Here is a 13781-nt window from a genome sequence, read left to right as displayed (position 1 = left end):
TTTTATTATTTTAATAAAAATAAAAAAGAATTCTGCCAAAAATAGAAATATCGTAATTATAATATGATTCAAATCTATATTCTGTTAAAAAACAATATATAACTCTACATAAAAGAGAAATATAGGTATGAAACCAAAATAGTGTTTGACCGTATCAATATGAAACTAAGTACCCTATCAATAAATAATTTAGAGTTCTATACGAAAATAGAATTGTAATCATATTATGGGTTGAACAATTTTATTATTTTCTAGTGGTGAAACCAAAATACAGTTTTTATAATATTCATACCATTTTATTAAAATGGAATTCCACCAACAAAAAAAATATTCTAAATTAAAAAATTCCAATATAAACACATGGCCTATTTATTTGGTTGTGGTTTATATTTCTCATAATTTATTTAATTGAACCAATTTATGAACTTATTTATTTTCTATATATAATTAAAAATAGGTTCAAACCTATAAAAATAATAAAAATCATGGTTTATAAAAATATAAAAAATGAGTAAAAATAATTCATATAGAATTATAAGTCATATAAGAATAAAAAAAGGATAAAAATAATACACTTAAATTTATAACATAAATAATAAAAAGTCAAATTAAAAGGTGGTGAAACTAAAAAATAAGTGAAATCAAAGTATCACTTAAAAATAGATTTCGTTTATTAATAAAGAAAAACGGATAAAATAATACATATATAATTATAAGTCATATAGGAATCAACAAGGATAAAAATAAATACACTTAGAGTTATAACATGAATCATGAAACTAGAAAACAAAAGGTGATAGAATCAAAAAATAAGTGAAAATAAAGTATCACTTAAAAAGTTTATGAACAAAGAAAAACGGGAAAAAAATATATATATAGAATTATAAGTCATATAGAAATTAAAAAGGATAAAAATAATAAATTTAGAATTATAACATGAATAGTAAAAAATAAAAATAAAAAATTTAGAGTTATAACATGAATAGTAAAAAATAAAAAATAAAACTAAAAGATGTAGGTGAAACCAATGTATCAATTGAAAAGAGATGTGGCTATTAATAAAGGTTATTAATATCTAAATATGTGAAATTCAAGGCATCAATGAAGCTAATTATGCTTTCTATACTTTTTTTTGACAAATGCAGAAAATATTCATTAAATTGAATATAATACAGTCAGGACAAACCCCAAACTGTCGATACAACCAGGTGATGAAACAAATAACATACTAAAATCAATTAGATGATTTGTTTTCTGATCGTTTAACACATAGAATTTAAAAATTCTTGAAACTAAAAACGAAATCAAAGACATCTCAAGCGATCCAAATTGCACCAGCATATCTGAAGATAACAATATCGCAATTGACCATATCATGTAAAAACTATGATTAGCCCAATGTTCAGAAACAACAATCGCATCTCATTGAAGAAGCGGCACCCCGGCCATCTACATGCCGGACACCAGCTATAGATATGCCGAATACACCCCAGCTATCTATATGCCGGATACCAGCTATAGACATGTCGAAAGTGTAAACCCATAAAAGATGAACAATCTTTGGTTGTGTAAGGTGAGCTCTTGCAATAATCATCACCATCCCAGATTCGATACAGGTTTTGTAAATCACCAAAAATATCAGCAATTTCGTCCTCAATAACAGATCCAATACCAAGTTAACCCAAGCATGACTAAACAAAAATATAATAAACACTCTAAAAGGAGAGACAAACACATTTCAAAAGGAGAGACACATGAATACCCAAAAGAATTGGGTTTTATTGAAAAGAAATCAATCTGAATAAAAGAAAATGAAGAGATCGGGGCTTTTCACGGGAGAAAAAACCAGTAGAAGCCCCTCAATTTACTTGAAAATGGACAAACTGTAGGAGAGGGGAGAGAGGAGGGAGGCGGTCGGTAAAAAGTGTTATTTTATTTTTGTTTACCTCCCCATATGCTTTCTATACTTAATTAAATTGTTTAAATTTTTTTAAAGTACTCTACAAAATAAAATGAGATGGCAAATTAAAAATACTACGCGTCTGTTACGGAGTCCAAGTTAAAAATAAATTATGCGCGTCAAAATCTCCCATCTTGTTAAGTAGTCTGAACAAGCCTATAAATATGTTATATGTGTGCATCTCTCAGTGCATGCAAGTGCAATACATACACATAAATCTGTTAAATGTTCTTTGTATACTGATCATTTTCTTCTCGTATCATCTACCACTCTAATCTAAATCTCCAGCCATTCCTCTATAAAACACACATATATTACACACATAGTTTCTTCTCATCTCTGTATCTCATCTCTGTCTTCTCTTTATCTGAAGCCCAACAGGTCAGTCACTTAAATAAATACATTAATGATATTGATTTCTTCTTCTTTGTTTTTTGCTAAAGATGTTCTTGATTTCTTGCATGTTGTCATCACTCATCCACATTACGTATTTCATTTGTTGTCTTCAGTAAAATTGTGTCCTGTTTTTACAGGAATGAATCAAACAAATTCTAGAATGTATTAATTTGGTAACTGATAATAAAATGGGTGTTTAATCTTTATGTAAATAAATGAAATATTTTAAGTAATGACAGTTATGTAATTAATTTGTCCAGATTATCTTTTTTAGGTTAGAAGTGATGTTAGACTGCATGATTTGCTTACTCTATGTTTATTTAATTGCAGAGATCTGCTATTTTACTGTTTTCTTTAATTGCAGAGGTTTAGTTTACTTGCCTTTTATCCTTTCCATGAACAGTGTTACATAAACATGATGAACATTTATCGGTTATCAATTTAAACAAGAACTAATTCAAAAAACTAATCTCGAATTAAGTTAATTGGCATCAGAAAACTGATCAGTATTGGACTGTGATCGGGTTCATAAGTTCAAGTGCGATAATTTTCGTCTTTATCAAGTACTATCTTCCTATAAATACTTTTAGGATTATTTTCAACTAAGAGGTCTTTGATCAAATTATATTGCAGCGGTTACTCCCTTTAAAAGGAGAATACAGATAAAGTCCGGGAGGGGGAGAGCAGACTAGTGTAGCTGAGCTTCGAAGGGATCAAAAATTTGAAAACACTTGCCATGGCTCCTGGGGAGAATCTACAGGTTCTTAATGCACTAGATGTTGCCAAAACTCAGTGGTATCATTTCACAGCAATCATAGTTGCTGGAATGGGTTTTTTCACAGATGCCTATGATCTTTTTTGCATATCTCTTGTCACTAAATTGTTGGGCCGCATATATTACCATGTTGATGGTGCTGAAAAACCAGGCACTTTGCCTCCCAATGTCTCTGCTGCTGTCAATGGTGTAGCTTTCTGTGGGACACTATCTGGCCAGCTCTTTTTCGGTTGGCTTGGTGACAAGCTGGGGAGGAAAAAAGTGTATGGAATGACACTCATGATCATGGCCATCTGTTCTATTGCCTCGGGGCTTTCGTTTGGGAAGGACCCTAAAACTGTCATGGCCACTCTTTGTTTCTTTAGATTCTGGCTTGGTTTTGGCATTGGCGGTGATTACCCACTTTCAGCCACAATTATGTCTGAATATGCTAACAAGAAGACTCGTGGCGCGTTTATTGCTGCTGTTTTCGCTATGCAAGGTTTTGGAATTTTGGCAGGTGGGGTGTTGGCAATCATAATTTCAGCATTTTTTGATGCTAGATTCAGGGCTCCGGCTTATGAGCTCAACCCTGTAGCCTCTACTGTTCCTCAGGCAGATTATGCTTGGAGGATTATTTTGATGGTTGGAGCACTTCCAGCTCTACTAACTTACTATTGGCGTATGAAGATGCCTGAAACTGCACGTTACACAGCTCTTGTGGCGAAGAACGTGGAAAAGGCTGTCAAGGATATGTCCAAAGTCTTGCAAGCTGACATTGAGGCTGAACAACAGAAGGTAGAGCATATTTCCAAAGAACCAGGAAAGTCATTTGGTTTGTTCAGCAAGGAGTTTTTGTGTCGGCATGGGATTCACTTGCTAGGTACAACAAGCACGTGGTTTTTGCTTGATATAGCATTTTACAGCCAAAATCTGTTCCAAAAGGACATATTTAGTGCAGTTGGATGGATTCCTCCTGCACAAACTATGAATGCAATCGAAGAAGTATACAAAATTGCAAGAGCGCAAACACTTATAGCTATATTCAGTACCATTCCTGGTTACTGGTTCACAGTTGCTCTGATTGATAGGATGGGGAGATTTTCTATTCAGTTGCTCGGATTCTCCATGATGACAATATTCATGTTTGCTCTAGCCATTCCCTATGAGCACTGGACTCACAAAGATCACCGAATTGGATTTGTCGTGATGTACTCGTTGACATTCTTCTTTGCAAACTTTGGACCCAATTCCACCACTTTTGTTGTGCCTGCAGAGATCTTTCCAGCTAGGTTGAGATCAACCTGCCATGGCATATCAGCTGCATCAGGAAAGCTTGGTGCAATAGTAGGTGCTTTCGGGTTCTTGTATTTGGCTCAGAACAAAGACAAGGCCAAGGCTGATGCAGGATATCCTGCAGGCATTGGAGTAAAAAATGCACTCCTCGTGATAGGCTTCATCAATCTGGCAGGCACATTGTGTACGTTTTTGGTTCCCGAATCTAAAGGAAAATCTCTGGAAGAGATTTCAGGTGAGAATGAGGACATAAATGCAAATACAAATGAAGCAGGATCTTAATTTAAGCAGTGGCGTCAATAATTGAACAGGACCATGATGAGCTGATATTGTGCAACTTCCGCCCCCCCTCCCCGCCCAAATAGTGTATGTTATGACATTTTTCTTGCATTATTATGACTTCCTTTATCCTTCATTTCACATACTCCGCCTTGCTTCAGTTCTTAACTTTTAAGTAATCTTTTGATGGACGTTTATTAATATAAGCAAGTACGTTTATTTCAAAAAAAAAAATCTCGACTGAGGCCCACTTCAAAAAGAGAAAAAAAATCGACTGACCAAGTGACTAATGAGGTGATCTGAATTGAATACAACAAAATCTCTAGTCAAATACATGTTTAAAGGTTTAAGAGTATATTAGCACAATCGAAGATGAATCATATGACAACTAGATTACTCTAACAAAGCTAGAGAAGATCTTTGATCAGCCTCTCAGACTGCAGTATTTATTTGTTGGCAAAACCTCAGGAAAGACATCTGTTTGCTGAGGAGAACATATTTTACTACAGAGACTTCAATTTGCACGTTCTCTGAGCACCTCAAGATCCATCTCTGCAGAATCAGTAGCTTGAATTTCGTAATGAACACCATCCATCTCCCTTCTAAACCTCTCCTTTGATGTAGCATAGAGCATCTTGGAACGGATGCGAGAGGTTGCAGGGGACCTGCTCAAATACACAACAGAAACGAAATTAGTACTGCAATTGTTAGAAAAGCTCGATTAGCACTGAAAGTTTCAAACATGTAGTAAAGCATATTGCATTTGATCCTCTACGCTGCAAAGTGCAGACTAAATGTAAATACAATGAGCATCAACTATTTTAGAATTAAGTTATATATGAGAGGTTATGGAAGGCCACAGGAAATGTTCCAACAGGTCTAATTTGGTACTTGTAAATTAAAGAAATTTACCTTTACTGGTAATATCAAATATAGCATTAAAACCCAGTGTATACAGAAGTTAATGCCTCCTGTGCACTGAAGAACCAGGGGAATTCGGAAAGGATCAGTTTAATAGGGGATTAAAAAGATTAATACAGGAGTGATGTCTTCTGAAAGAAACTTGTGAATACTAACAATTATAAACAAAAAATGGATATTGATTTGGATTTTTGAGCCCATTTTGATAGGGAACACTGCCTGAGGTAATAAGCGGTGTCTCAATCAACAAAAGGGAAAGGAAGGAAATACACAAGTAAAAGAGCATTGTTGAACTGGAACTCTATTCAAAAGTTTAGTCTAACAATACCCTAAAGCCATCAATATATACACGTAAATGCATTATCACTAGACACTGATACAATGTGTTAGTAAGTAAGGTAACTAGGTGTCGAGGCTTATAATCTCAAGTATCAACCGGCATTTCAGCAATTAATTACTTGTCCTGCTTCCTGTAGGTAACAAAAAGGTATGGTAGAATGTCGAATACTGGTACAGATATTAGATTATGAAATAATTGCAGGAATCAATTATATAGAGCTAACCATGCCAAGAAAAATATCTTGCTCTTCTGACAATTCTCAGAAGTCACATAATCAAAGTCATAGACAGCATATCGACAATCATTCTCAGGTAAGGCTGAAGCGAAATCATCATAGCTTTCAGCAGGATCACCGGTCTTCTCAACAACCACCTCATTTTTTTTCTCATCGATCTTAAAGATCACATATCGGTGAACTTTCTTCCTCTGCAATTCCAAGAATGTACTTTTGCACTGACCAGCAACACCCATGCCTGAGGAGGCATTTGGCTGGAGAATATTTCAAATTGTGAGTTTTAAAGCACTATAAAAGTATTAATAAAGCACCAAAATATTAGTTATGTTCTAATAAAAGGACGATATAAATCATACTCTTCCGGTTTCAAAACAAATAATATACGTGCCAAAAGTTAAAACGACACTTATTTGGAAACGGATACTTGGTCAAATAATTATAACATACTAACACACTACAAATTCTTGTTTTTCTAAAACGCACTAAGGTCCTAAACATCATTTGAAACAAAAATGGATAACACATTAAAAAACAAGAACTAGCAATCAATAAATTAGCAAAAAAAACTAGCAATCAATAAAGGCACAAAATTTAAATAACACAAGGCATGAAAAAAATATAAGTATCATGTAGATGAAATACCCTTCTGAATCTGATGGACATGATTGATGAGCTAAAGATGTTGAGGAAGAAAGAGCTGTGTAGGTGCAAAAAAAAAGGTAGTGGTGCACAGAGATTATGTGAGAGTGAAAGAAAACATAAGAAAAATACTAAAAATCAAACAAGAAGTGATGTCAAAGGTGGTGCGTCAAATTTAAGCTGTATAGCCCGCCCCCCTTGTGGTTTTATCTGTAAAGTGACATTGTCACCGCTTGTCCCTTTTAGTCCACTGCATTCTGGATTTGGTGTTTGTACAATCTATGGAATGTATGTCTCTCTTTATCCTATCTATGGTTATAATTTTTTGCAAATACGAAAATACCTTGTGTGAATTAAAGAACCACGTCCCCTGGATTCATTTTTTTTGCATGATAAATGTCAGAGGAAGTCCAGTATATCTATAACTATTATTATAATATAGTAAGAAAAAAGTTATTTTGGTGTTAAAATTAAACTTTTACCTCAATGCTAGTTTCATAATTAATTTCAAATTTACATAAATCTTTAAGCTATTTCAATATAGTTTTAATACTTTATAATATACAAGATCATAATTATATAACTTTTTCTTGTAATAATAGATTATATGATTTTTTTGCATTTAGTATTATAATATAGTAATAAAACGAATGATAACATTGTATTGGATTTGCTACTAGGATCCCAAAAATCGTTTCAAAAACGGTTTGAAAATATTTACTTGTTAGTACTTTTGGTTTGAATTGGAATTTCATATATGGAATTTGGTCATTTAAATTCTTAGATTATATAATTTGATAATAATTATATATTTATACATGATGAGTTAAGTTCTATGAAATACACAGTTGTGGAGTCAATATATGTTTTTCTAAATAAAATATAGCTTAAAAGTTTGCAAAACATATTATTTTTCAAATGATATTCTTCAAATATCACTATATTATTGAAAATCCGGAGATTACATACATTTTACATTTACACGTAGAACATTACAAATTATATTATTTTACAAAACATTCTTAGTTAGCAGAATATAAATGTTCATGTTGATATAAATGTTCATATTGCAGAACATACATATTATACTTGTAAACGTACGAGATTTGCATGATTTTATTGAAGTAAGGATAATTGTGAAACATGTTTTGCGAGATAGCACGTTTTATAAGATATTTTATTTGTAAAAACATATATGGACTCCGAGAACTCCGATAAAAAGGTGGACTCCATATAACTCTACTTATATAATATATATATATATATATACACACACGCAAGCACACACATTTATTCATGATATTTTTTATTTAGAAATTGTAAAGTTTTGAAAAAATAATATCACTAATCGAAAGATATAGTCTTATTAATATCTATATATGTGTTTACGAAAGATATTAATTTTTAAATTAAAAGATAAGTTTTAAGCGGATCAATAGTATACGAATTGACTTTAGTTTATTTTTAGTTGTCATGTTTTGACTTTTAAAGATCAATCGACTAAATTCTGAATGAAATTTACATATCAAATATAATTGAAATTATTTTAAAAAAATTATATTAATAAAAACTACAACTAATCCATTTTACTATGTAATTTTCAGTTTTTTAAACTAATAAATGAATGAGTTTTAATCTTTTGTCAAAAGTTGGTTAATTTGACCATTAAAAGTCAAACATGACAATAAAAAGGGGGGAACGAGCATAAATAGTATCGATACAAAAGTAATTATGTAGTTATATAAACCCAACTACTGTACCATGTACCAACCGACAAAAACTAAAATTTTAATATTTCAGCGTGCATTACTTAAAAATGTTTATTGATTTGAAATATTTAAAAAAAAATGAATTTGAATTAAAGTTCAAACATATAAAAAAATTTATTGAGTTTCGTATGATTTTTTTCGGCTATATCTTGGGTTCTACGAATCAGATTTTGACGATTTTACATCTTACGCGAATCTCAACAAATAATATTTAATTCAGTGAAAGTTTAAAAGCTTTCCAAAAAGATATCCAGAAACTGAAAAAAGACCGTTATGAATTTTGTATAAAGTTTCTATTCAAATTTAGGATGTCGGCTTCATTTTAATTTAAATCATTGAAAATGTATAATATTGTGTTCAATTTATGATACATAATTATCGTTGGTTATAGGATATTATTTTAGTTTAGATCTAACGAAGATGATCTATTTGTTTTAAAAATCTAACGGTCTTTATCACATTGGTCGTCAGGGGTCATAACTACAAAAAAATTGATAAAATCCTCGTTATGTTTATCTCTTCTATGTATAATAGTTCTATTTATAATAGCAGAATATTGGATAAAAATAGTGAGATTTTTTATTATCCGTAAAATGACGATTTTACCTTTCCTTTGTCTACTTCCAACACATGCCAACCTGGGTTGTAGAAAGCTCCCCATTCACTGTAAGGATGTAATATACATGTATATGTTTGTGATATTTTATAAAATGGAGATATTTTAATTTTTACAATATAGAAAGGATAATGCCATTTACTTGGAAAATATACTTGTTTTGTTATTAATTATAATATTATTATTCAATTTTATTGATAGAAATGTTCGTGTTATTTTAGAAAATGAGCGGATCTTTTATAAAGAAAGAAATACAAGATAATAACTTTAAATTGAAAAAGGCTATTGATTAGTTTATAAGTAATTATAATATGATTATTTAATTTTATAAATAAAATTAGTTTATTTGATAAATATAATTGCCCATGATATTTTCGAAAACGGGGTGCCGTGATATTTTTAAAAAGAGAGCTATGTTAGTTGGACAAAATAGCAAAACTTAACGTGTTTTAGTTGAAAATGAAAGCTTATTGGTTTTGATGATGACACGTTATAGGAAGATGATATCTTGTTACTGAATATATTTTAACCTACAATTCTGCAATTTAACTTTATCTTGCAGGATGTTTAATTGTGGGGGGGGGGCTTTCACCCCAACATCAAGTTGATACGTAATCATCAAATTGGGGAAGATTGTTACACTACTAATTTTGATGATAATATACAACAAGCTAAAAATGTTGATTTGACTATATTAGTAAGCTATTTAAGTTAGAAGGGATATATTATATAAAGCTTCTTGTGAATGTTGTTATTTTATTTTGCAGAACATACTTGACATTTCAGTAACACTGATAAAAAAGATGTTATCAATATTATTTGTATGAAAACAGATCATGTAAGCAAGCTAACAGTATGGGAGCAAAGCCTGTCGGCAAGCTAACAGTTAGATGCAAATCCTGTAGTAGCTACAAGCCTCCGCCCAGAAGTTGTTGGAGATAATGTCAAAGCCCGTTTTTCAAGGAGATTTCATAGGACTTCACTTATAAGGACTCTAATACATATACATATATATATAAGTGTTATCTATAATATTATCAATAATATTAGAGCTCGGTTATTAACCAAATGCTTTATTAAAATCTTTATCCTACTTAATAGGAGTTTGTTTATTTCAAAATTCTTATCCGTAATAAACTTCTAAGTATATGGGTTGATATGTATAAAATGTGTCTTTATAAAAAACATTTTTACTCTTTAACTACCTTCAATATACATACAAAATATGTGTATGTTAGGGTTTCAATTAATCAAACAAATTAAACGTGAGAGTTGGACTCAAGACCGTTGTAATTTGGTTTGGGTAATCTGAAAAATAACTTATACACTATATTATTTTTAAACAAAATTGATGACCCGGTCTTATAAACTTTTTATAATCTTATCTTCAGTTTAAACATGGTTTATAAGTTGTTAATATTCAAATTATCATAACAAATAAATGTGAGAGTCGGACTCAAGACCGTTGTGTGTTGTTTGATTATTTGAACATTAGTCATCTTATAAATACATAGTGGTGTGTTCATTTTACGACTGATCATAAGATATATACCAAGATTTCTGAAAATGCAACTTCACACCTCATTGAATATTTTTTAGTTTGAGCTCTAGATTATACACGTATATATATTGAGTTCATAGTTTGAGTTGTATCTTTCTATGTGATTAATATTGTTGAATGTGTAAATATTTGTTACTGAGTAGTTGAGCTTGGATAACAAGGGTTCAAGAAGTTATATTGCTAGAGAAGGCTATACAAGTTTGGTATAGGGCTTAGAGGATAATTCACTCGAGGAAACATGTGTTATCAGCAAGCTGCTATCAGGAACAAGGGATAAAGGGAGATATATTATTAGGTCTTGTAATCGTGGTTTAAGTGATCAATAATATATTATCTTACCGGGTTTGGTAGGGGACCAGGATGTAGAATATTAGGCGTAAGGGTCGAACCTGGATAAAATTCTTGTGTGTTTTTTACTTGATGTTATTTATTCTGCATTGTATGTTCACAGTCAGCTCACTGATAATATATATTCGAATTTAGCAGCAAGTTGTCTGACAGTTTGATAATTATTTGGTAATACCTAAAAATCAATATTAGTTAGTTTTAGGGCGAAAACACGCGCTAATATTCACGCAAGTATACGCGTTCGCAAGTAGTATAAGATATAAATCAGATTCGTTCCCACAGAGACTGGTTTATATTAAGTTCAATTTATGCACCTATGCAACAATGTATGGTTATCGCTCAATACTAAGACAAATAACAAATTGAGTTTTGATTAAACTAAGAGATTATACTAAATAACATTAACTAAGAGAATTGAGGTTAAATTACTATATATGACAAACATGGGATCCTAACTTCATTAAATACTTCATTCAATAGCCTTTTTGTTCTTAACCTTAGCATGCAATGGTTATGACACTAATCAGATAACACGAAAATAGTAAACGCCAACTTTTGTTGTACGAATACCCTACTACCAAGCATCCAAAAAAGAGATAGAAGTTGAATAGATACCAATTATGCTTAGTCCTTATATGTCTATAAGAATTGAAAATATAATGGTTTAATGCGTAAGTTATCTATCGTGATTACATAGGGCAAGTAAGATGGTTAAACTTACCTACGAATCATGCATAACAATAACACATGAACCTATGCTAGCATGGCAAGTTCTAAATCTCTATATTCACTTTCGCTTCAATAGAGATTAACACACTATCTTATATATTAGCTACGCACATAAGACTAATAAGCACAACCAATACTAGGATATCAATCAATCACCACACACCAAGATATTGAAACAAATTAACTATTGAAATTCATAAGTAAATGTTAGGTCACACACACTGTAGAGGGGGTGAATACAGTGTAAAATACAATCAAATCGAACTTTTAATATTTCAAGTAACAGAAAACAAACTTTATTGAAACAATAAACTCTGTTACAGTATGGAACTGTTACCTCTCAGTGATGAACAAATATCACGAGAGCTGCTAGGGTTACAATGAATAATCTTCTCGAATATGATAACACTTCTAGTGTAAACCCTATGTCTGTGTTTATATACTACACAGTTACAAGATAATCGCTAATTGATATGGAATATAATTCTGCTTCCTAAAATATATCAATCAGATATCTTTTCTTCCAAGTATTCCATTCTTCACGGAACTCCTTCTTCATGCATATCTCTTCTTATGTTTATCTCGATCTTCTTTCCTTTAATCAACTACTATCCTTATCTGAACATACTCCAGCACTTAAGTTCTGATATCCATCTTCTGATGATTATCTCCTGATAATATAAGTACTGATATCCTTAAGTCCTGACTTCCAGTAAGTACTGATTTATCCTGTTTAAGTAAGATCTGAAAACTAAACATAAATCATATTAGCCATGACATTATCAAATATATCTAACAGTCTTCCCAACTTGTAAATTAGCATAATATACAAGTTTAACAGATATTTGATGATGTCAAAAACATTAAGTACAAATGCATGAGAATTAGACTAGATAACTACAACTTACAGTCCTTAAATCTTTACCAACATTTAACTTCTGATAACAGCTTCAGTCTGTACAAATATCAGAATTTAATCAGTTGTAGATCTTGACTTGGCTTCATCTTCTGATCTCTCTGATGTCAGGAGTTGTTCTGAGATAGTTCTTCAACAAACATCTCTCAGCATATCTAAGTTCATCAATCATCCTCCTTTTAGCATCTTTAAGCTCTGCATTATCTTCACCAATTTGAAAGATTGCAGCCCTGAGATCATTAATCTTTGCTTTTCTTATATCCTGATCCAGTCTGATCAAGTAAGCTTTATCAGACTCAAGATTGAATTCCACAGCCCTGTAACCTAGAAAGGTAGTTATAATCTTAGCAGTGTTGGGCTTCATTTCAACTATATCACCCTTGTGATCTCTGTACTTTGGAACATATGTGCTGTCAGACTTAATAGAATAAAGTCTTTTCTGTCTCTGAATCTGATCCTTCAAATAGTTTGCAGCACTTCCTGTCAATTTGTCATCCACTTGAAGTAAGAATAGTACATGCTCCAGTTCTTCAAAATACTTCAATGGAATGGCATTTTGCCTTATATGATAAACCCTACCATCTGTCATGAAGTACAAAAAGATGTGTTCTTTCAAGTAGGTATGGTAAACCATTTGTACAGATTCCAGTTGATTCAATCTCTCAGGAGTTTCTCCAATACCTGGTTCACTTAAAGAAGTTGGATCATTGGTAGTGTTCTGTATTCTTCTTTCATCAACACTTCCCAATCCAGTTTTATCTCTTGCTTCCTTTCCAGTAACTACTCTTGCTTCAAAACCACTTGCAGCAGTCTTCAAAGGTTGAGTCTGTTTTGCTTTAGTGAATCCTGGTAGGAGTTTCTTTGGTCTATCTTCTGATATCAAGTTAACTTGAGCTATGTCAGATGTTACTTGCTTCTTTGGAATATCAGAACTTACTGTCTCTTGACTCTGAACAACTTGAGCCATGTCAGAGGTTGTTTTAAGAACTTTTCTTGAAGTCAGAGCAAGATCATCCTTTTCA

General features: G+C 31.8%; 2 protein-coding genes across 2 annotated transcripts; one reads left to right on the top strand and one right to left on the bottom strand.

The window, feature by feature from the left end:
* Positions 1-2163: 2163 nt before the first annotated feature.
* Positions 2164-4828, top strand: LOC141691862 (inorganic phosphate transporter 1-4-like). The gene is made up of 2 exons (XM_074496614.1): positions 2164-2341; positions 2990-4828. Exon 2 carries the CDS (start codon positions 3093-3095, stop codon positions 4686-4688), a length of 1596 nt encoding a protein of 531 aa, XP_074352715.1. The 5' UTR covers positions 2164-2341; positions 2990-3092; the 3' UTR covers positions 4689-4828.
* A 140-nt stretch (positions 4829-4968) lies between these two features.
* On the bottom strand, positions 4969-7111 carry LOC141691863 (actin-depolymerizing factor). The gene is made up of 3 exons (XM_074496615.1): positions 6824-7111; positions 6170-6435; positions 4969-5350 (listed from the first exon to the last, which is right to left on the bottom strand). Exons 1-3 carry the CDS (start codon positions 6842-6844, stop codon positions 5200-5202), a joined length of 438 nt encoding a protein of 145 aa, XP_074352716.1. The 5' UTR covers positions 6845-7111; the 3' UTR covers positions 4969-5199.
* Positions 7112-13781: the final 6670 nt, after the last annotated feature.

This window comes from Apium graveolens, chromosome 10 (genome assembly GCF_009905375.1).
Source record: "Apium graveolens cultivar Ventura chromosome 10, ASM990537v1, whole genome shotgun sequence".
Taxonomy (NCBI): domain Eukaryota; kingdom Viridiplantae; phylum Streptophyta; class Magnoliopsida; order Apiales; family Apiaceae; genus Apium; species Apium graveolens.
This window is presented reverse-complemented; position numbering and strand designations above follow the sequence as displayed.

Bases quoted from the DNA above. Each gene is read 5' to 3' on its own strand.
- LOC141691862 (XM_074496614.1), top strand. From the start codon at position 3,093: ATGGCTCCTGGGGAGAATCTACAGGTTCTTAATGCACTAGATGTTGCC.
- LOC141691863 (XM_074496615.1), bottom strand. From the start codon at position 6,844: ATGTCCATCAGATTCAGAAGG. The intron at 6,436-6,823 runs GTATTTCATCTA...AATATTCTCCAG, and splicing joins TGTCCATCAGATTCAGAAGG to CCAAATGCCTCCTCAGGCAT. The intron at 5,351-6,169 runs GTTAGCTCTATA...GTATTTGAGCAG, and splicing joins AAGATATTTTTCTTGGCATG to GTCCCCTGCAACCTCTCGCA.